At 30.8% G+C, this 22952-nt stretch overlaps 1 protein-coding gene across 1 annotated transcript; it reads right to left on the bottom strand.

Annotated features, from left to right (window-relative positions):
• Positions 1-681: 681 nt before the first annotated feature.
• On the bottom strand, positions 682-22111 carry omd (integrator complex subunit 5 omd). Its single transcript, XM_023169659.2, has 14 exons — positions 21781-22111; positions 21472-21664; positions 20890-21015; positions 20604-20839; positions 20412-20547; positions 20131-20210; positions 19923-20067; positions 15128-15283; positions 14811-15072; positions 14502-14746; positions 13376-13581; positions 8147-8434; positions 7609-7920; positions 682-1101 (listed from the first exon to the last, which is right to left on the bottom strand). Exons 1-14 carry the CDS (start codon positions 22006-22008, stop codon positions 874-876), a joined length of 2841 nt encoding a protein of 946 aa, XP_023025427.1. The 5' UTR covers positions 22009-22111; the 3' UTR covers positions 682-873.
• Between the last annotated feature and the right edge of the window lie 841 nt (positions 22112-22952).

Genomic DNA, 22952 nt, shown 5'->3' with positions numbered 1-22952 from the left:
AAAGTTGGAGGAATTCCATCAGAATCGGAGCCTTTGTTGATATTAAGTTCTAAAAGTTTTTCGTAAATTTTAGAGATTTCAATATGATAATTGGACACATTAACTAACCATGGATGTAATTTTGGTATCATAAGGATGTAAAGATTGACTTGTATAGACGGAAGAAAATTGATTAGCAAAAAGGTTGGCAATATCGATCCCATTGGTAGCAGTACGATTACCAGAAGTCATTGTATTAGGTATAGTATTATTTTCCCTTTTGCTGCTTACAAATTTCCAAAAAGATTCAACATTATTAATAATAGAATGTTCGATGTGTTGAATGTAATCTGTATAACATTGTCTGTAGAATGATACATAATTTTGACTTGTGAGCCAATTTATTAATTTTAGACTTTTGTGTGCGACATTATACAGGGACATTCTTTGACCATGTTTAAATGATATTGATGAAAATTCAGAATAATGACATGTGTTGCTTTATCAAAGTTTTAGTTGAGATCAATTCATAAAAGAATGTTACAACTATCAAATGATCTTGAATGAGAGTTATATAAATGTGAGCGAATAGAGAAATCTTTTAATTTGTTCAACATAAGTTATGAACAGTCCTTTTACTGCACTACTCAAATGAATAATAAATTACTTTTAAACGATGAAAAACTGAAAAAAAAATTGAAATAACTGAATGAATAATTTTATTACTCAAGTATTAACTCTGGTATCAGAAACACTAAAATGTTTTTTGAAATATAATCAAAATCTTATAAATATATTATTATATCTAATTCCTGCTGGTTCTGTACATATAACAATGGATGTGTTGCAGAACATTTGGACATCCTGATCTATATCTATATAGTAAAATAAAATTTATGAATCATGTGTTGGTACGTTAATGAACATTTGTGCATACATATGTCCCAATACCCTGATATTTCTCTGCATTATAATTCTCAATGTGTTCGTGTATATTTCTGGCGGCCTGGCTGTAATCGGATCCCTCCAATGTACTCCATTTGAATCACAAACAAACAAAGCAGGAGAAGGTATATGGTCCCTCATGTAGCACCAAACACATTCTCTCAGTACAGCGACGATCTGAAAAAAAAATGATGTCAAATGGTTTATTGTGTATTATTGAAGCAAAAAAATGATAACTATGCTAGGTATATATTTATTTTCACCACAAAACAACACTTGCTTCTAATAATTCTGTCATACAGAAAAATAAATAAGCAGCATGTATTGGTTCTTTCTTTTGGAAAAGATATATGGTCATTAGTCCTCTGCTCGGTCCCGAACAATAAAAATCTAAGGAAGCCAATATAAAGAACTAAATGTTAATCTCCTTACAATTATCAACTTGTAACGAAGTTACTAATTTCCCCAGTGGTACGTCAGGTAGAAACAGCTTTCTTTATTTTGTGTTTATATTATTGCTCCGTTATTCATCTGACACCGACTGAATGAATACCTTCCTAGGTCAAAGTGCCACTCTATCGCGATAGAAATCCCAGGTCGCCATTGCGATTTTCCACTCTATAGCGACAGGATGAGATTTGAAAATTATACGTTATTTGTTAATACACCGTACCACCGATGGAGGGCACAACTCTCCCAAAATAAAGTTTATATCGGAGAGGCAAAAATCAATGAAGAGGGGGAAAGTAAAGGATTTGCAGGAAGAGATCAGGACAAAAAAAATCTGGTTGTTTGTATCCCGGGGTTAAAGAGCATGTTACAGAAAATTTGATAGTGGAATATTTGAATGTAAAGAATGTAAAGACTAATAAAAAAAATCGTGTTACTGTTACAGAGATTGATACCCATAGAAAAATTAAAGACAACAGGTGCTTTAAAATCGGTATGGACTACAGTGTAAAAGAAATGGCTTATACAAACACATTCTGGTCCAGAGGTGTTGCTGTGTATAGATACGATTTCAAAAAAGAAATGTACAACAAAAAATTTAGAAATAACTATAATAATGCATCAAATTTTCGAGATGTACAGAGTCTAGAAACGCAAACTAAAAAATGTTAACGTGTAAATTATATAAGTGTGTTTTATACATTGTAATTTTAGTTTATTTTATTTATATTTATTTTGACTTGTGTAAAACTTTATGTTAAACAGCACCAATAAACTATTCTATTATATTCTATATTCTATTCTATTCCATCACCTGACACCGCATAGAACTTTATTTCAAATAATCTCGAGAGCATCTAGCAAGGCAGTTCAGTTGAGTTTATTTCCAGTTCCAGCTCCGTTCGAGTCCGAGCTCCAGTAAATAAAGGCAAACCAGTAGACAAAAAAAAAATAAATGGATAAAATGTAGTGGTTATCAGTTTGTTTGATATTTCGACAAATAACTGACCGTTTTATATTAACGGCCTTGTGAAAACACCCTTGATACCAAGTGGTCAATTATATTCAATGTGTTGATTATTTTATTTTGAAGAAGGCCGTGTTCTGAACACCCTTCATATTGATATTGTTGACGTATACCGAATACCGTAAACTGATTATACTTTACATGGGCGGTGTGATGAACACCCCACATTCTGATTAATTATTATACCGGGTGTACCATTATATTGTTGTTATAATTTGTCGAGTGCCGTGTGTCAAACACCCTTCAAGTTGATACCACCGTATATTGCTAGTTATCTGTTTTGAACTGAGAATCACGAATCCTCATATAAGAGCTTTGAATGGGCTTAGCACTTGTGCTTGCGCACCGTTTGCCGTAGTCTCCTAACCGTCTGTCGATGCTTGGCATGATGAATGCATAACCTTTTTCCGCTTTCTTCCGCTTGTAAAAATAGTAATAGATTGATTTTTCTTGATACCTTGGTGTGTTGAAATAAATTTGATAACATCTGATTTATTTGTTTCATTTTACTTCTAACTAAAAGCAGCAGGTACCCAGGATTCGAACCCAGGACGGCAATTAAAGCCTACCATACTGGCTACAATTGATTTAGTCAATATCATAGTGACCCCTGGTGTATTACATTTTTTCAATGACGCTACCCGGAGCACGTGGAGCACACCACGCCGAAAGCTGGCGCCCGAGGCAACCGTGACCTGAACTCGGCGTCAAAGTGACCTGTAACGCGTAAAGAGCTTTACAAACTATTTTCCACAGAATCAATCTAGCAATGGCAGTTTTTTTTTGGTCGCCCTGTGACGAGGTGATGTCGGATTCTTACCGACTAAAAAACCACTCATGAGTCAAGCAGGCTACTCTGGAACCGCCCTTGGGCATTACTTCGGAATAGCAGACTATAGTAATGGTTCGGGGCTCTTCCATTTTCTTCAGTTCTTCATTATTATTCATTTAGTTCTTTTCTTTGTCAGGATGGTCTTGGATAATTTACTAACGGCTTCCCAGTTTTCTTTATTTTTGAGCATCTTCCCTACCATGTTTTCCGGTGATAATTCTTCTGTCAACATTTCTGCGCTTCGTCTCTGTTCTTCCCAGTGTATGCATTCAAAGATTGTGTGTTCTACCGTGTCTCCCGTCTCTCCCTATTTTCTGTTCATCCATGATTCTATGTCTCTTATCAGTCTTTTTGTCCAGTTGGCCTTTTCATAATCTATCTCCCAAAATTGTTGCCATTTTTCAATAATTTGTGACCTTGCTAACGCTTTTGGTACGTTGTTTTGTACCATTGTTCTCTCTTCCACCACCAGCAGATCTATTGGGAGGGTTCTTGCAATAATCAGCAGAGCTTTGGTTGATGCTGTTCTATATGCACATACTATTTTTATGGCTGCTTTTCTCTGGACACTTAGTAATATATTTGTTTTTTCCCATGGCACTTATCCAGATCGTTGTGCCATAGAGCATGAACGACTGGACGCCTGAGAAGAGAATTCTTCTGCTACCTTCTCTAGTGGTTTCTGATGGGCAAGCTTAAATTGCTTCGCTGTCATCCACTCAGCTATACCCTCCCTTTCAAGTGTAGTGCTGTTTGTAGAAATGGGACCTTTAAATATCCTTGTGATCAGTGCAGACAAATTATATGCAAAAGCTGTGCTGGATTATCTTCTACAGAAATTAGAACAGTAGTGATTCCGACTAGTGTTATGTCTTTTTATTGCAGAGTCAATATTATTTCTGCTCTATCTCTAAAAATTGAACAACTAGAAGATGAAATACAAAATCATCAACTTTTAATAGTAAATTCATTACTTTAGAACAGAGAATACTAAAGCTGGAACAGATACTGGAATCCCATAAATGCATAGAAGAGAGGTTGCTAAATGTTCAGAAAATTGTGATGGCAAATAAATTAATAAGGAATGATATTGGTGAAATCAAAGAACATAATAAACCTAGAAATCAGGTGTAAATAGATAGTGAAGATTTATAAAAGGAGATTCAAAACAGAGCAAACGAAGCAAAAAACTCAATCCAAGAATCTCAGTTCCAAAATCACTTTCAAAAAACAAAGCCCGCCCCAAAAAAATAATCCTATCGAATAACAGGATCTCTCTAACTTGTCTAAATGATAAAAATAAATTATGGAATCAATCATCTCCAATTCGCATGAGTGCAGATCTAATTGCCTACTGATAGTGAAAAAATTCCATTGAATCACAAAGTCTTCATTTTTGACTTTCACAGAGCTTCTTAATAGGTACAATTCAGTGGGTGAGGATCACAACAATTATATATCGAAAACCATTAGTGTTCTATATGATGTACCCCAAGGCAGTCATTGTGGACTTTTACTATTTAATTTTTTCAATAATGATGGTGTTACCCACAGTATCATGTTTGATGGATAACTGACATTCAAAACTCATATCAACAGTATCACATTCAAATCAGTAAAACTCTTAGGTTATGTATCTAGGATCAGTAAGGACTTCTCTGTTGATACAGTGTGAATTTTTCATTGTTCACTGATGAGATCAAACTTAGAATATGCATCTATTGTGTGATCTCTTTACTGGGTCTATAAAATATTATTAGAGAGTCCTGAATGAATTCTTGAGGACTGCTGCTTACAAAATGGATTCTCAAGTGGGACATCCCTTCAATCTTTCATTTGACAGCTCTGGAAAGTAGGCGAATCCAAAGAGACTTATTGTTTCTATTTAAGTTATTAGCAGGTCACCATTATTGCCCAGAACTTCTCAATATTGTTGATTCTTAAGTGTGGCAATGGAAACTAGGGACTATAATACATACATACAATTTTGACGTGAATACTATGACCGAACGCAGACTTGGTAGTAGTTTCTAATATTCTAATTCCAAAATAGTAGGCACTAAATTCTCAGAAATGAGGACTTTTTTGCCTTAATCTGTCTCTTTGGTGGGGCACGGAAATTATACTCAACAGATTAGGAAAAATTACGATAAAATATATGTAATCAAAATCTTGACAACAATGTTTTCGTTTTAAGGTAATATTTCTTAGAATTCAGTGCCTACTATTATAGAATTCATGTTTTTTGAGTGAGTAAGTGAGGCAATATAGTAATAATAATAAATTTTATTATCCGTAAGACAATCAAAAGGTATATTGCGTACGATTAGTCAGAAAAGAGCTTAAAAACAAAACCAAAAATAACAAGACAATTTACTAGGAGTAACACATTCATTGAAATTTTTATTAAAACTTTAGTGTAATTTTGAAACTGTGGATACTCCTATAGTTTTTTCAGTTTGGGGGAATTTTAAGTCAGTGCATTTTTACAATAAGGCATATGAAAGTCTGTCTTAAACCTGGTATTAATAGAATGCACATTTTAATTTTTCATGAAACAGTTACGGTTATCATTTATAAAAACACAAATCGAATATATACAGGCATGGTAATGTAAGTATTTCAAAATTTTCAAAAATGCTTGTATTTCTTGAGACTCCTGCTATACATCTTACATTTTTCTAGGCGACAAAAACAGCCTTGATAAGGAGGAAGCTCCCCCAGGAAGTAATACCATTACCGAAGACGGGATTTGACTTGAGCATGATACAGCATAATCAGCTGTTTTTGGTTTAAAATATTACAGAGGTTTCTCAGAAGATAATTTTTGGAGTTCAGTTTTGATATAACTCTTCTCCAATAAGTTTTCCAGCTGAGAAATTCAAGTGTACACCTAAAAACTTCACCGTAGAGGATGGAGAAATTTCATAATTTTCAATTCTCGAATTGAAACTGGCTATTTCTTTTTGTCACTTATCTGAGACTTGCTTCAGAAATTATGTGAATCAGCTCAATCAATCCATATATACCAATCCGAAATCTTTCTGGAATTATTTTAATAATAAAAGGGCTACGAATGATATACTGGACACAGTAAAATATGGGGCTGAGATTGGAACCAACAGCAAGCAGATTGCAGACTGTTTTGCAAACTTTTTTGCTATTGTGTATTTTTCTTCTACTGATATAGATGTTAATAATTTTTCAGAATTAGTTGAGTATGATATACCAGATTTCTACGTGTCAGTGAAAGACATTTTCAACAAAATTTTCAATCTCAAAGACAAACTGAATTGTGGACCTGATGGCTTTCCCGAGTATTTTTTCAAAAAATGTATCTGTACCTTAACATATCCCATATTTCTTATTTTCAAGTGCTCATTAGATTCTAGTTCATTTCCTGACCAGTGGAAACATAGCTTTATCCGGCCTATTTTTAAATGTGGAAAATTATCGAAGTATCTGTAGTCCGTCTTCACTTGCAAAAATGTTTGATTCATTAGTTGATTCATTAGTTTTATTGTAAGGAACGTTTAATAAATAATCAACATGGATTCTCACAATATAAATCTACTATTACCAACTTGATGATTTTTGAACACAAAATATTGGATGTTTTGGAAAGTAAAGGGCAAATGGATACAGTGTATACGGATTTTTCAAAAGCTTTTGATCGAGTAGACCCCTATATCTTATTGAAAAAATTAAAGATATTTGTATTTTCTGACTCAGCTGTAACATGGCTCAGAAGTTTCTTATGTAATCGAACCCAACAAGTTAAAGTTGTAGGCGTTACATCGGTTATAATTCAGGTGCCATCAGGGGTACCTCAGGGATCTCACTGCGCTCCTATGTTATTCAATATCTTTATTAACGACATTGTTGAATGTTTCCATCATACTGATTTTTTGATGTTCGCAGATGATCTCAAAGTTTTCATGCCAATAAGATCACTATATGATTCAACACTAATGCAAGATGACCTAGATAGATTGATTACATGGTGCTCCGAGAATAATTTACAGTTGAATATCGCAAAATGCTGTTTTATAAGTTTTTACAAAAGAAATAAAAAATTTGATCCTTCTTATGTATTTAATGGCCATGGATTATCTTATGTTTCATCTGTGAAGGATCTGGGTGTTTTTTTTTTGATGAACAACTTCAATTTTTAGACCACATGATACTGAATTGAGTTTGAGAAAAAAAATATCACAGTCATGAAAATATTTTTTAAACTATTATTGGATACCAACAAAGTCGATGAATCTTTACACATGCATCATCAAGTTTTGCATTCGAAATAAATATTCATTGATTCTTCAGAATCATACATGATGACATAAAAACAATAATGAAATGTTCTTCCACTCACCTCATAGCATTTCAAGTAGGGTATTACATCACGAATATTCGATAAAGGTGGAGGCAACAGTTGACCTAACGCCATAATATCGATAACTTTCACGGTTGTATCCATCAATAGTTTATAATTCTCCGATATATCGTCTTTGCTCTGCTCCCCCATGCTCTTCCACTGATGAATCAGGGTAGCGGTCAGAGCCCTTATTAATACAGAGCAGTAACAAATGGCTGGGCGATATACAGCTACAAAGCTTAATAACTCCCAGAGTAAGGGCGTGTTTGCAAACATTCTTCTGATGAACAGATCCCTCTCCATAGTGACCTAAATTGAAAAAGTTATTTACTTCATGGAATTCTGATGACATCTGATATTAGTACATTTCTTAACAGAAATCAAAAAATACCAATCATGACAAAAATCATTATTTATGATTTTTTTTTTCATCTACATTTTATTATTTTCTTAAGGCAGTAACTGATGATGAAATTCTGCCGGAAAATTGAGAAAAACTATTGCTCTTTCAAATATTGTTACTCTAATACCTTACCTTTGAAAATTCTTCCTCAGGCCATGGCAATCCGTTATACATTACGTCAGGACTTACAAACTGAACCAGCAATAATGATAAAAGAGTCATACTATCCCAGGACATGTCGCTATATTTATTTTCTTCTGGTAGAGTGCAACATGCTTTCATAGCATTTATAAGTTGGTATGTATTTTCTGCAACGGCGTGACTATGTATTTTATTATTAGTAGTCAATTTTCTTTTGCCTGTCCCTATTATTCCTCCATTGAAAACGGACGAATGCTTTGTTAGAGGGATGGTTTTATTCTGAAAGAATATGAATAACTCAATGGTTGGAAATGTTCATTTGTAAATATTAATGAAATTCAGGTTAAATTGAAAATTCTACTTAGGATGCACCTAAAAACATGGAAAATTGAATTGGAACTTTCTGTTTTTTACCATTTTTATTTGTAACTAACATTACTGCAGTTTGTCCTATGAGGACATTTTCAAACTTATACATTAAAGTTTAATGTTAAACTTATACATTAAAGTTTAGTGTATAAGTTTAATGTTGAACTTATACATTAAAGTTTAATGTATAAGTTTAATGTTAAACATATACATTAAAGGTTAATGTATAAGTTTCAAAATGTCCTTCTAGGACGAAACTGTAGTAACTTAGTTACAAATAAAAGTGGTAAAAACATAGAAAGTTCCAATTCTCTTTTCTTCATTATGATTTCCTACCATGTAGTAACGGCTACATCCATCAATTAATTATGGAAAATTGATACAAAAAATTTGCAATTGCAAATTAATTTTTTAAAGTTCATTTGCAAGAACTCATTCATATAAATTGAACTTTTTACTGTATTTACTGACGTTTATCAACTTTTGGTAATTATGAATGGATGAATGAATCATCTTTTGTTTGTAGGAAAATCATTCAATAAATCTGATACTATCAAGAGATAGTACCTAAGAAAAATTCTTTCAAAAAAATATTATATAATCATTCAAGTTCTACGATTCGATTAAGAAAAAAGAGAAGTAACATAAAAACTAAAACCAATATATTCTGAGAATAGAAATTAATGGACCATTTCAAATAAATGACGTTTAGTTACTAAGGGAACATAGGAACTGTTTAAAATCTGTTTTTTCGTTAACCAGCTGTCGCACGGATGGGACACTAGCAAGTGTTCAGCCTGGGGCTTGAACCACCGACCAACACGGCGGTCGATTTGAGTGAGTGAACAAAGAACCCACGTCGAACCGACCGGCTACCAACCGACCTAAATTCAATAACTGAGCATAACTTTAAGGAAGGAAAATTACATTACACTACCACTTTTTGTTTCATAAAAATAAAAATTCGTATATAGACTTAAGTAGCAGTTTTCAACTGAAGGATGTAATTTGTTCTACTTAGAGTTATTCTTATTCATTAGGTCATGACTTTAGCATCCAATAAATAGCTCTTACTACTATACAATAACAAAAATATATAATTTACAAAATGATTAAAGTATATGAAATTAAAATTTTGTTAAAATAAATAGATAATAAATTATGCAGAACCACATAGTCACAAGTTCAGACTTCCATTGTCTAAAAATATGTTTACAGAATCGAAATATAGGGAAGAATTCAGGATGATAATTCCCATTTTGAAATAAAGTATATATTTGTTCATTCTTAAACTGAGACATTTACATGTCATGTGCTGTGATGATATTTATATTATTATTTTTTATTTTATTTATGAAGAATTATTTTAATTCTTGATATATATGTAGTTCAATTACTGTCTTACCATATCATTATTGCTATTACTTTAATGAAATGAATAAAAACACTTTTGTCTAATTACCCATTATCAATTATAATACTTTTTAATGGGGGTCAAACCCAAAACCTTTCCTATAAATAAAATTCACTAGTGGAAATTAGACGAAAGTGTTTTTTTTATTCATTTCATTGAAGTGATCATGAATTACCACAAAATAAACAAGTCATCAATCGCACATATTATTGCTATTATCATTTTCATTTTAGGTCACAATAAACTGGTTTCATTTACAAATCAGTATTCTTAAAATTTCTGCTATTCATTTGTGACCAATCTTTTTTTTTGACACTGTTGAAACTATCTTAACAGAATATTTCAGTTTGATTATTTTCAGAACAGTAAAACGTTGGTTAACCAAAATGGTTCATTCCAAAAAACAAACATTAAGCACAGATCTTTTGAATACCTGAGTAGTGTAAGTAATGAAACAATCAATGATTGTAACAAGCACACATTGTTTTAAAAAAAATGTTTGTATTTTATTTTCCTTACAGAAATTTTAGTTGTCTAGTTTTAGATGTTTTTAAATTAACCGAGAAATTCAATATCTGATACAGATATCATATTTGTTCTCCCATATATTTCCAAACTGTTATTACCTTTTGAAACAATGAAATTTTTGAACTTGTGACATTCACCGAGAAACACTGTCAACCACTTTCTATAACATAGAATATTTACTAATACTGGTTCGATGGTTACATATTCAATGTATCATGAGTCTAGTTCAAAACTATCAAAGAATGTAATACATTGCAACGACAATCAGAAAATATACAGACTTGGTGTGAAGTTAACGAACTATATCTCAATGCATCCAAATGTAAAGTAGTGTCTTATAGTAGGAAAATGTCAGTCATCAAGTACAATTATCGAGTAGATACCATTTCACTGTCACGAAGTAACTCAATTAAAGATCTTGGTGTATATTTTGATCAAAATTTGTCTTTTTTCAACCACATTAGATCAAAAGTAAATGAAGAATTGAGAGTTTATGGCTTCATAGTTCGTAAGGGCAAAATTAAAATATGGATCTGTTCTATGGTCTCCATTGCTATAATACATTAATTGAAAAAGTTCAACGTCGTTTTCTAAAATTATTAAAATTACTTCAAATCTCATAGGATCGATCCATTTGAATCTCTTACCATAACATTCAATATTGAAAGTCTTGAATTACGCAGAAAATATGCTGGAATAATTTTTCTGTATAAATTACTGCACAAAAATATGGATGCTATGTCGGTATTACCTTTTATAAATTTCTGTATGCCTCATTTTAGAACTAGAAGTACAAAAACTTTTTACGGCCGACTGGCCAGAACCAATTTGTATCTCAAGTCACCTATCTTTATCATTTGCAATAATTTCAATTTATTTGTTTGAAGGTGGTTGCAATGTTTCGTAGTGTATTTCATCACTTCGGACTTCCATTGTCTAATATAATATAAATTAATTTGATAACCCTGAAAAAATCACAAAGATTAATCGAAAATTACAATTTTATTAAACAAAAAACTGAAATTATAAAGATATAACACACAAGCAACAACCAAACAATTAAAAATTGAAATATTAATAAAAGCTGAAAAAATTAAAAAATTAAAAATATTTTTTCAATTTTTAATAAATTCAATAAATTAAAATTATTTTTTCAATTTTTTCAGCTTTCATTAATATTTCATATTTTAATTGTTTGGAAAAATTAAAAATATTTTTTCAATTTTTAATAAATTCAATAAATTAAAATTATTTTTTCAATTTTTTCAGCTTTTATTAATATTTCATATTTTAATTGTTTGGTTTTTGCTTGTATGTTATTTCTTTGTAATTTCAGTTTTTTGTTTAATAAAATTGTTAAATCTTTTTGATTTTTTCAGGATTATCAAATCAATTTATATTATATTAGACAATGGAAGTCCGAACTGATGAAATAATTTCAATTTAATTTCAAATTTGTGTGATATCAATTTTGATTCCCTAGAATATATTGTTGGCACTACATCTCAGTATTTCATGGAGAATTTTTAATTTTCTGGTATATTATTTTTTAAATTTTATTTTATTATATTATAATTTTGAATTGAAGGTTATATTTTTAGGAGTGATTAATTTTTGGGAAAGAAAGTTTTTGGCTTTCTACTACTCCATCTTGATACAAAAAACAAGGATGAGGGAATCTTCCAAGGAAAGGAAGGAAGTAATCAATTTTAAAATAAGTAACTCTATACATGGATGTGTAGATCATGCAAAGAAGTAACTTTCAAACACAAACTGTAATTCAATGTTTATATGAAAGTAGCTGTTTCAGGAGGACTTTCTTTCAGTTTGTGTCTGAAAGTTACTTCTTTGCATGATCTACACATCCATGTATGGAGTTACTTATTTTAAAATTGATTACTTCCTTCCTTTCCTTGGAAGATTCCCTCATCCTTGTTTTTTGTATCAAGATGAAGTAGTAGAAAGCCAAAAACTTTCTTTTCCAAAAATTATAATTTTATTACCTATTCATTTTCTCAAATTGTAACTTTGTAATTATAAGGATCGATATTACTTTCTTTTTAACATACTTAGTTAACCCTGTGAATGGTTTTCAACTATTGGGTAATGAAGGCTATTATTATTATTATTATTAAAACTTTTGTATCTGTGAAATTTTGAAATCGAATACATAGTATACTCATGCAGTAGTCACAATTGAGCAGAATGCATTCGATTCAAGTCGGATGCTGACAATTGTCTTCTTTTCACAGTACATTTCTATTTTAATAACAACATCTTAGTAATTATCAAGAAAATTAATATCTCAAATATTCACCACTGCCAGGGCGGACAAAATTTACGCTGTGGTTTACAGTGAGGTGATGGCAACCTTTCAACCCCAATCGATTGTAATATTTTAGTGAAGCAGTCGTACTGACGAGAATTTATAAGGTGGAACAATGTGTAAAGATGATGTGTTGAATATAATCATGGGTATCTTTTTTGGTGCAAAAAAAGGTGTCGGCAATATTAAGAATATTTACCATCGTCAGTTCCTATGACAGAATTTGAACAGATTTTCAATATTTCTGCTTTCAAAGAAGATACGTCCAAAAATAGAAATTGTAATTTTTCGGATTTTCTCATATATCGTCAGAATCAAACGAGTTAGGATTCGATTTTTTGACATAATTCAATACTACCGTTTACGAAATCCACATGCATAGATTCGTATAAGAATAAACCCGTAGATAACTTTTTGAGAATAATTTTGAGGCGTAGACTAATTTTTCAAACTAACAATAACATCTATGTTATATCAAATGAATAATATACAAAATACAAATTAAGTATGTATGACGAAACTTTTGGGTGAAATTTTTACTTCAGAAAAACACTCACTTTTTTATTTACAAAGTCTTACTTACTATTTTTTTATTTTGCTTCAGAAGGCTTTTTTCACTTTCATGGTCATGCTCATTGTTATTAGCTCCAAAAAGAACATTATCTGTTCTGAATAATGCCCTTTCCAATAGTTCCCTTAAAGCCAATACTTTAGCAACCATGGAATAGGTACAGAGTCTTCTCAGTATTCGATTAACTTTTTTAAATCCTTTTAATTTTCTTGAAGTTCCTGAAACCAATTAATCATTTCAGTTCTCAATTCAATGATGTAATGATTGTAACAGCTACAGATACTCTTATTTTCTTAAAGTGGAAACCAACATTCATTGAAAACCTGAATCAACAATTGTCTCAAACAATAAAGTTTTATTGAATTAGCACTGTTAATATTTTATGAGCTGTTTTCCAGAAACAATTCATATTTGAGATCTCAATTCTCTCTGAATTTATTTTATCTGATTCTGTCAAGAAAAACAAAGATGAAAGTGATATTACTCCATTAGACCATTTTAATAAATTAAGTTACATATTTGGGGTGAAAAAATTAAAGTATAAAATTATTGAAATAAGTTGAGAATGTTATTGTTTTAAATAGCGATTCAATTTTGTAAAATATCATGTTAAACCACTAATAAATAACCTTGAAGGTTGATGTGGTCTTTTGTAAATAAAAAAAATAGTGATTCAATTGAAGTAGTATTCATCTTTAAAGGTTTTCAAGTTAAACATTCAGTGTTCCAAATTAACTGTCAATAGGGACGTTTTTTTTGTTTCTGACTCTGAGCTAAGAAAAGTTTTGCTTTTTCGTAACTGGTCACAAAAAGTAAGGCATTTTGACATCTGCAATAATTTTGAAAGAAAAAACTTTATTCTTCTTCTTTTTTATATATTGATTAGAAAAATTATTCTTGAAAATTTTGGGAAATTACAGTTTTCTATGTATCCATAATTTTCTCTTCAAAAATAAGCACTGGTTCATAGAATATCAAAACTAAACAATTTCAAAAAGTATCAATTTTCAATGTGAAAAATTAATTGTCAGGGAAACAGTAAATTTGTTTTGTATTTATATTCATTACAGCTTTGTCAAATTTAGATTAAAACAAGAAAAATAACATGTTGAAGTTACAAATTATTGTGCAAGCTTACCATCATCATAACAACAGGCAAAGAAATAATTTACAGTGGATTGGGTCAGATTCAATATAACTTGAAGGGATGGGCTATAAGATTCATTTGGATTAGGAATTTCCATGGTATCTAAAATATCAGCAATTATATGCATATGAAGATTTTCACTGGTGAATAGCGATGTTAAATTTGTTAAGTTGGATTCTATTGTTCTCGATATAATTCTGGAATTGAGGCAGGTTACTCTGCCACTTTTCTCCCATCTGAAATTGTTAAAATAAATATCTATGAAAATTTCAACTGGGTCACAAACAATCAAACACTCACCGTAATAATGTTAGTAGGTTTTTCCACATCTGTGAGAGATCAAGATTTTCCTCATTTGATGTGAAAAATTTCTGAATATGCCTACTCAATATTTGTTCCAGTACCACCGAAAAATGTCCTCCTTTCTCTGAATACGGTTGGGCAGTTTTATCAATAAGATCGCTTGTCAGGCAATTCAGCAACAACACTAACTGATCATGAGTAGTTGCATTTTGAAGCAAATGTTGTGTAGCCATTACCAAACTTGATGGATTCAAGTGACCTAATTCATACGAAAAGTTAGGTTAAATTCTACACAACCTAAAAACCATACATACCTAAAAAAACTACTATCTGTCCTGCTGTTTCGTATACAATTTTTTCAGGACTCAACAACATTTTTTTCAGCTCATTTGTTTCTTTGATGAAAGATGAAATGAGGCCTACAGGGTGGCCATGCCTCACTGAATCATCCATTTCTTGTAAAATGTTGGCTGCAAATTATTTTAAATGAAAGATAAACATTTATTGTTTGTGAAAAAAAAAAAAGAAAAAAACACATCCAACATTGCATCATCATTACACAGAATGTTTAAATAATTGAATTACAGTTTATTAATTTCATTTAGTAACAAAACCAAAAAATCTTTATGTTTTTATAACTCTTATTCCTATAAAAAAAACAGCTGAATTTGGGAGTAAACTCAATCTGGCTGTCACCTGTTGTGAGAAGAACTCAGTTAACTTCTGAATTTCTTTTTTTTAAAATTAGTATTCAGTCCGCCAGTAAAATAATTAAAATGACAATCTTTGCCGATAAATACTATAATCCTCTAAAAACAGATGTTTAATAATAATAATAATAATAATAATAATGTTTTTATTCCTTTGAAATGATCATTTAACAATAATATAGGAAACGTCAAGTAAAAAAAAACATGTAGATGTATAACATGGAGTTAATAAATAACATAGAGATTACAAGTACATTGATCACAATTATTTGGAAGTATACTCAAAATACTCATTGATAGAATAAAAACATCCCTCTGAAACGTATTCTTTAACTTTCCATTTGAAAGTAGACATTTATGGGATACTCTTTATATTTGAAGGCAGACAATTGAATAACTTTGAGCCTGCTAGAGAGGGTGATTTTTGAAACAATCTCGTACGGTGTTGCTGCAGTTTAATTAGATTTCAATTTCTTATTGGGTAATTGTGACACTTTGAATTTGTTTCAAACTCAGGCTCCTTCTTCGTTACAAAAATCAGACAGTTATGAATGTATATAGATGGTAGTGTTAAAATTTTTCTTTTCCTAAAAATGGGTCTACAGGAATCTGTGTGTCAAAGACCATACAACATACGTATTATCCTTTTTTGAGAGATGAATGCTCGACTGATGTTAATCCCCTCTCCCCACAAAAGCACATTGTACTGAATAAACCATCGCATAGTAAATGTTCAACAAATGCTTTTCATTCATAACTTTTTCAAGTTGTACCAATGCGTAAAAACTGGTGTTGATTATCTTGCAGCAAACATAATTTATGGTAACTTGCCAACTCAGAATCTATATGAAGTCCTAAAAATTTTGTGGTTTGCGACGGATAGATAGTGACATTATTTATATCAACCTGCATAGGCTCTAAGTGTCTTCAATTGAAGAATTGAACTAACACCGTTTTGTCGGCATTAACTGTAGTTCCGCAGGACTATCAGCTCCTTCTGAGAATGCAGTATCATCGGCAAAAAGTGATATTAATTTTGTACCTAGATGTTGAGGTAAATTCATTCATATAAATCAGAAAAATCAGTGTTCCCAAAACTGAGCCATGTGGAACTCCAATGTCTACGTTGAATATAACAGAGTTCGTATCATCCCATGTCACATATAATTTCCTGAATTTCATATATGATATTACCCATGCAAGAAATGTCCCTCTAATACCTATTGCATATAATTGCATATAATTTGTTTGTAAGTATAACAAAATCTATAAATAACACAGCATGGTAACTGACACCGACTATTTTTAAAGCACATTCAACTCTTGCTGTTTCAAAAATGGTAACTTACAAGATTGGATAAATTAGATTCTTGCTTTCTCAAAAGTGGTAACTTACAAGATTGGTTAAATTAGACAAACGTTGCCAATTTGAGGGGACAATAAAATTTTGTTTTATGATCACGACTATACTGAAATTGACAAATTTTGTTTGTTGCTTTCATCCTAACCATTTCAAATAATATGAAAATAAGGTAAAGGAACCTTTTGTTTATAATAATTCGATATGAATCAGTTTCCGTTCTTATGTTTTGTCCATTGCATTCCATAATCAACTTTTTTCCAGTATGGACATTTGTTTTTTTTTATTAATTTAAATACCTACTAGCATAAAATATTCAACCATGTATCAGGAATATTTCTCAACGTTTCTTTTCAGAAAAACATTGTCACAGTCAGGTCATAGAATTGCCGGATCAGATATGTTTGAAAAAGTAGAGACCAATATTCTTCGTATTTAGAACTCAAAGACAAACACCAATTCCAAATATCTCCTGAAAATTTACAAGTTTTTGTTCAAAATTCGATAATCACCACAAATATGGACAAGTATCAAGGTACATGTGTTTCTCAACGTTTCTGTTATAAAATGTTATCAAATTTTGGTCACTGAAACATTCTTTATATTAAGGGTCCGAAATTGACAACATTTGTATAATTCAACCAACCCTGTAAGTATTATCACTTCAAGATATCTGAAGATATCGATCTGTACATAATTGATTGCAATTTTGTAACATAACAATGACATAAAAAAGGCAGAGGAACTTTCAATACTGTTTAATACTTGTTATAATCTTATATAACCAATTTGAAAGGGTACATTTCATTCATTGAAAAAATATTCAGTTTTTTTTTAACGTGAAAAGTGGTGCATAAGCTCAAATCATTTCATTAATTGAAGCTCTAGAGCCAAAAAACGAAATTCAACAATTCTAGTTTTTTGCGAATATTTCAACAAGAATCAGTAATAATCTCGGTCTGAAAAGAGATTAATTATTCTAGTTCCTCAAAAAAAATTAAAAATAAATATAGTTTAAAAAGCTAAAAAACACGCTTTTAAAGAAAATCAAACTAAAAAGTTGAAAATATATTTTTTTAAAATAAGCTTAAAACAATTATGAACGAAAAATACTAGTATTATTGTGAAAATAGCTACGAGCGCTTGATATACAAAAATATGGCACAAAACGTCCAGGCTTTTTTCACAATAATACTAGTATTTTTCGTTCGTTATTGTTTTCAGCTTATTTAAAAAAAAATATTTTTAACTTTTTAGTTTGATGTTCTTTAAAAGCGTGTTTTTAGTTTTTTAAACTATATTTAATTTTCATTTTTTAGTTTCGTATGCTATAAAAGCGTGTTTTTTTAGTCTTTTTAAACTATATTTATTTTATCTAAACTTTGAGATCAATCAGCCGTATATTGTTTAGAAAAATTACCATTTTTACTTTCCGAATCCGGAGAGGGAGCTTGAAAATCAGCTACCAAGCCCAAGGCAGCAGGCGCGCAAAGGAGGGTTACAAATAAGGCAGCAGGCGCGCGTGTTAATAAAAGAAATACTTTTTTCAAATGAAGAAATACGTGTAAAGTGAGTTCGAATTATATCAAGGAGTTTACGTACAGCGCCATCTGCCCGCGAATAGATCAATCAATAATTTCGATATACCAAGAAGGTTGCGTACAGCGCCATCTGCCCGCGAATAGATCAAGCAATAATGTCAATAAATAGGCCTATTCATCACAATTTTTGTGCGCATGCGTCAGTATCAGCCACCTTTTTCGTACTGTTTTTTGTAAACAACCATTTAAAGAGCCCGCAACGCATGTTTTAAAAATTAAAATATAAATTGAAGTTTATTAATTATAAAAAAAAAGTGAAAAAAAAAGGAGTAAGTCAAAATAATCAAAAAAAAAAATGTTATACTCCATTATAATTATGTTATCTGTACGAAAATAAGCAACAAAACGGTGTTGTTATGGAGTATGTAAAAGTGATACAGGGTACAAATCATTCAAAACCAACACATACTATTTTATAAATTTTCCAAAGCCTTGTCTTGAAATCGCAAAAAAATAATCAAATCATCAAGCAAATTACATATTAAAGCTTGTGCAAAATGTGAAATATGGGTGAAAAAATGTGGCAGGGGTGATCGAGGCTTTAAATCTATTGATGATGTTACCAAGGATACTTATATTTGCTCACTACATTTCATTGAAGAAAGTGGTCCAACTGAACAAAACCCTGATCCTCTAAGCTATCAGGAATTTCAACATATGTACCTTATTCCTTATTGCATTTTTGACTGTAAATTTCATATATATTATGTTGTATTAAATATTTCCCTCTGATGAAAATTACTAAACATATTCAATTCAGTATTTACATATTTGTCTAATTAATAATGTCATATGTACAGCCTCAAAATATTAATGGCTTGATTTATTTATTAGTTCCATAAGTAATACTCTTGTCAACTGAAATATATTTTCAATTGCATCAAATAAATTGACATTATTAATAAGAATGAAACTGTAAATACTATTTTTTTATATGTTTATAGGTAGTAAACAAATGCTGATACCTAACCCCTCTCAATCAGCTCACTTTTTTTCCTTTTTGCAGACGCATATGACGTTTCAACCACCTTTTTAATTGTTCACAATTATGAGCCTCAACTGAATTATAAACAAGTGAAGCACCATCAATGGTTTTTTCCAATAATTTATTTGTTTGTAGAGATAATATTCTTTGCCCAGCCATTGTTGATTAAAACAGTATGAATGTTTTGAATTACCGCCATTTCAATATGACAGCAACCCTTGCGCTCGTCTTATGATGAAAAGGCCTATCTATCAAATACAGAGAGCTAGAGAGTTACAAACAAACATACATATATACATACATACAGGTGAAGCTAATAAAAGCATGTTAAAAAATAGAAAACTTTTGTTCAACTCAACCGACCTGGTAGTCTAACCGTTTCTGAAGTAGCAATAGTGGGATCAACTTAAAAAACGCCCTTTATAAAATTAATATTTCTACAATGAAACTTACAAAGTATTTCCTTCGATTTTTCCACTATCTCATTTTTCATTTGATCATTTCCTCTTACTTTAGATAAATGAATGCAAGTTAAAAGGAGTTTTATTATCTGCTCTCCCCCATTTTCACACCGTAAAATTAATGTGGTCACCAATTCCTGAAATCAATTATGGTCATTATAAATGTAAAATTACAGAAATCATATAAATATAATTCATACTTCTAATGCCTCAGGTGTTCCAAAATATCGGCACCAATGTTCTACAAAATGATATAGCCTTGTAACCACATCTACTGTCACTAAAATATAATTGAAAAATCAATTAGAGAAGTTGAATAACAAATATCCTTAAATGTTAAAAGCTTTTCAATTCAAATTGCAAGGTTATTTAAAATTCTCATATTTTATTTTAATTACCTCTTGCATTAAAACATATATTAAATAAATGAATGCCAGATTTTAAAAAAGTATCACGGTGGGAATTCTCAAATATAACTTACAAATGTTCTTTGTATCTGTACATATTGAAGATAACAGTGTGGAAGATAGGTACACGAGTTGTAATATATAAGGAACTGTAGCCTTCTTCTGCAATCTATTCATATCATTATCTTCAAAAGTTTCTCGGAGACTCCACTGAAAAATAAAAAAAGACTTGCATTCAAATAAGTACCACTATGTAAAAAACTTACATTGAACATGTTCAAGATTGCTTTACGAATATCTTCAACATGGCTACCAGCTAAGTGTCCTAATATCCCAACAACTGACTTGAGTTTTGGGGAGTTGCAACCTTGGTCATAAGATTTGTTTTGACAAAAATCTTTAAGACCACATGATAATACTCTTGTTATCACTGTGTTTGGAAAACAACTACCTACATGGGCAACTACCCAATCAAAGTGTGGTGAATGTTTAACAGATGTGTCTGAAATTAAACTTCAGTATGTAAAAATAAAGATTTCGTGGAATCATTACCTAAAAGAGCACTAATGCAAGCTTCTGTATCAGAGTGTATGAGACTTGATAAACACTTAGTATTAACATCTACCAATGTCCTAGTTGCCCTACATGCCATCCAGAGTTGTAAGGTCTCATTCAAATCTGAAAGAAAAGTAAAATAACTTATAACATTACATAACATAAAAAGCGAGCAAATAATACTAAAATTTATATTATAGTATCTCAAATAGATAGAATATTAAGCCGGTAAAGAACATCCAATCCAATAAAATATTACACAATAAAATTTGTGGCTGATTGTGCAGTAATATTTGATATTAGAAAATGACTGAAGACTTATTATTTGATACCATCAAAAAAAAAACAAAATTTCAAGATAAGCAAGATATACAGATATACATTTGTCGAAAATCGCTCAGTTCCACATATGTCACAGTTGTTGAAATATATGGGTCAACTATATGAATATAAAAATTTATATTATATTGATGTTAAGTGATGTTTTAATGACATTATAATAAAGCCACCAGCCATCGGCTTTGATATTAAAACAATAGCAAATATGTGAAATATATAAGACTATTCTGATTTCATTACTTGTTGAAAAGTGCGCCCTTCCCGAGTATTTACTGGAGATTTCACCCAGTAGTTCCAATGTCCAAGTACTTATTGTAGGAGCCCATGCTGTTGGGTTGTCAGAAATCAACATCGCTAGTACACCATGAATTTCCGAGACAACCAGTTCATCTGATTCCGAGAGTGGTGGCAATTTGCCCGTTTTAATCTCTGCCTTAAATATAAAATCAAATATAACAATTTTTGATACCCCTGTAATTATGTTCGATTTTTTATATTATCTTCAACGTCTGAATTGAACTATGGGTAATTGTATTCACAGAAAATCACCTCTATTCCTTGAATGTAGTTCAAAGCAGCCCCATCAAAAACTTTGCAGAAATATTCAAATACAGCAACCCTAGAGGCGGGAACATGCTTCAAAAGGGTTAATGCAGATTTTGTTAAATCCAAAGCACTGCATTTTTCTTTTCTTGTAGCACCTTTCACAAAGAATTTCAATTCATTCATCAAATCTTGTTGTGGTACATTCCGAACCACTGTCGACTGAGACATCATCGCAAATAATTACGACAATTTTAAAACTTCAACCAGAATTTTCAAAATTCTTTTAATAATACATCAAAGACATGAAATATTTCACATCCATTTGTTGATTATTTGAAAAATTTTTAAGGTTAATTGTTGTTGTTCTGAGTGTGTCCCAAGTCCCAAGACATGAATCCAGCCACTAGGTTAAGGTTAAACCTTAACAACTAAAGGTATGTTAAGAGAGAGTTAAGCTCATCAGAATTCTTCTTCTTTTATGTTGTTTACAGAAATAAAAGAACTCCAAAGACTACCATTCTTCTATACACTGAAACAAATTCGTGTATATTTACAGCATCTGCAGCCATATATAGGTTTTTGATTAACGATTGAAGACAATATATGGAAGATAGGGATTAACGGGACTTTCAGTCAGACACGTTCAAAAAATAAACTTGACTCTGGTACTCTTAAAACACATGTCATTCCAATTTTTCGATAGACTTTCTTGTCATCTTCAAAAAAAAACAACAAAAAGGTTGATGATAGTAATTAAAATCTTAAAATTATAAAACAAAGTTAAAACTTACTTTTATTGAGATTGGCCATGTCAAAAAAGGCGTGAACTTCATAAAAATAATACATGCGTCAGTATAATAAGGCAAACGCTGAGTTTTATTTATTTATTATTTATTTATTATCAAATATTTCACTTGTTGAAAGGTACAATGGAAAAAAGATGAAAAAACATATCTTCCAATATACAATAACAAGGAAAACGTCAGCTTAAAAAAAGAAAAAAACTATTTACATTTACAAATGATTTGCCAAATGAAAAAGAAACACAAAATAACATGGAGAGGAATAAAATCATCGATAAAATTCATCCAAGGAGTAGCAATTTTTTTCAATTAAAAAAGTTTTCAATCTAGATTTAAAAATATTTATATTAGGGGCTGCCTTTATATTTACGT

The sequence above is a fragment of the Leptinotarsa decemlineata genome, unplaced genomic scaffold (assembly GCF_025532065.1).
Source record: "Leptinotarsa decemlineata unplaced genomic scaffold, Ldec_3_MD MMD2_tig00000251_RagTag_RagTag, whole genome shotgun sequence".
Classification (NCBI taxonomy): Eukaryota; Metazoa; Arthropoda; class Insecta; order Coleoptera; family Chrysomelidae; genus Leptinotarsa; species Leptinotarsa decemlineata.
The sequence above is the reverse complement of the archived record's forward strand: the minus strand, read 5'-3'. Positions and strand labels throughout refer to the sequence as shown.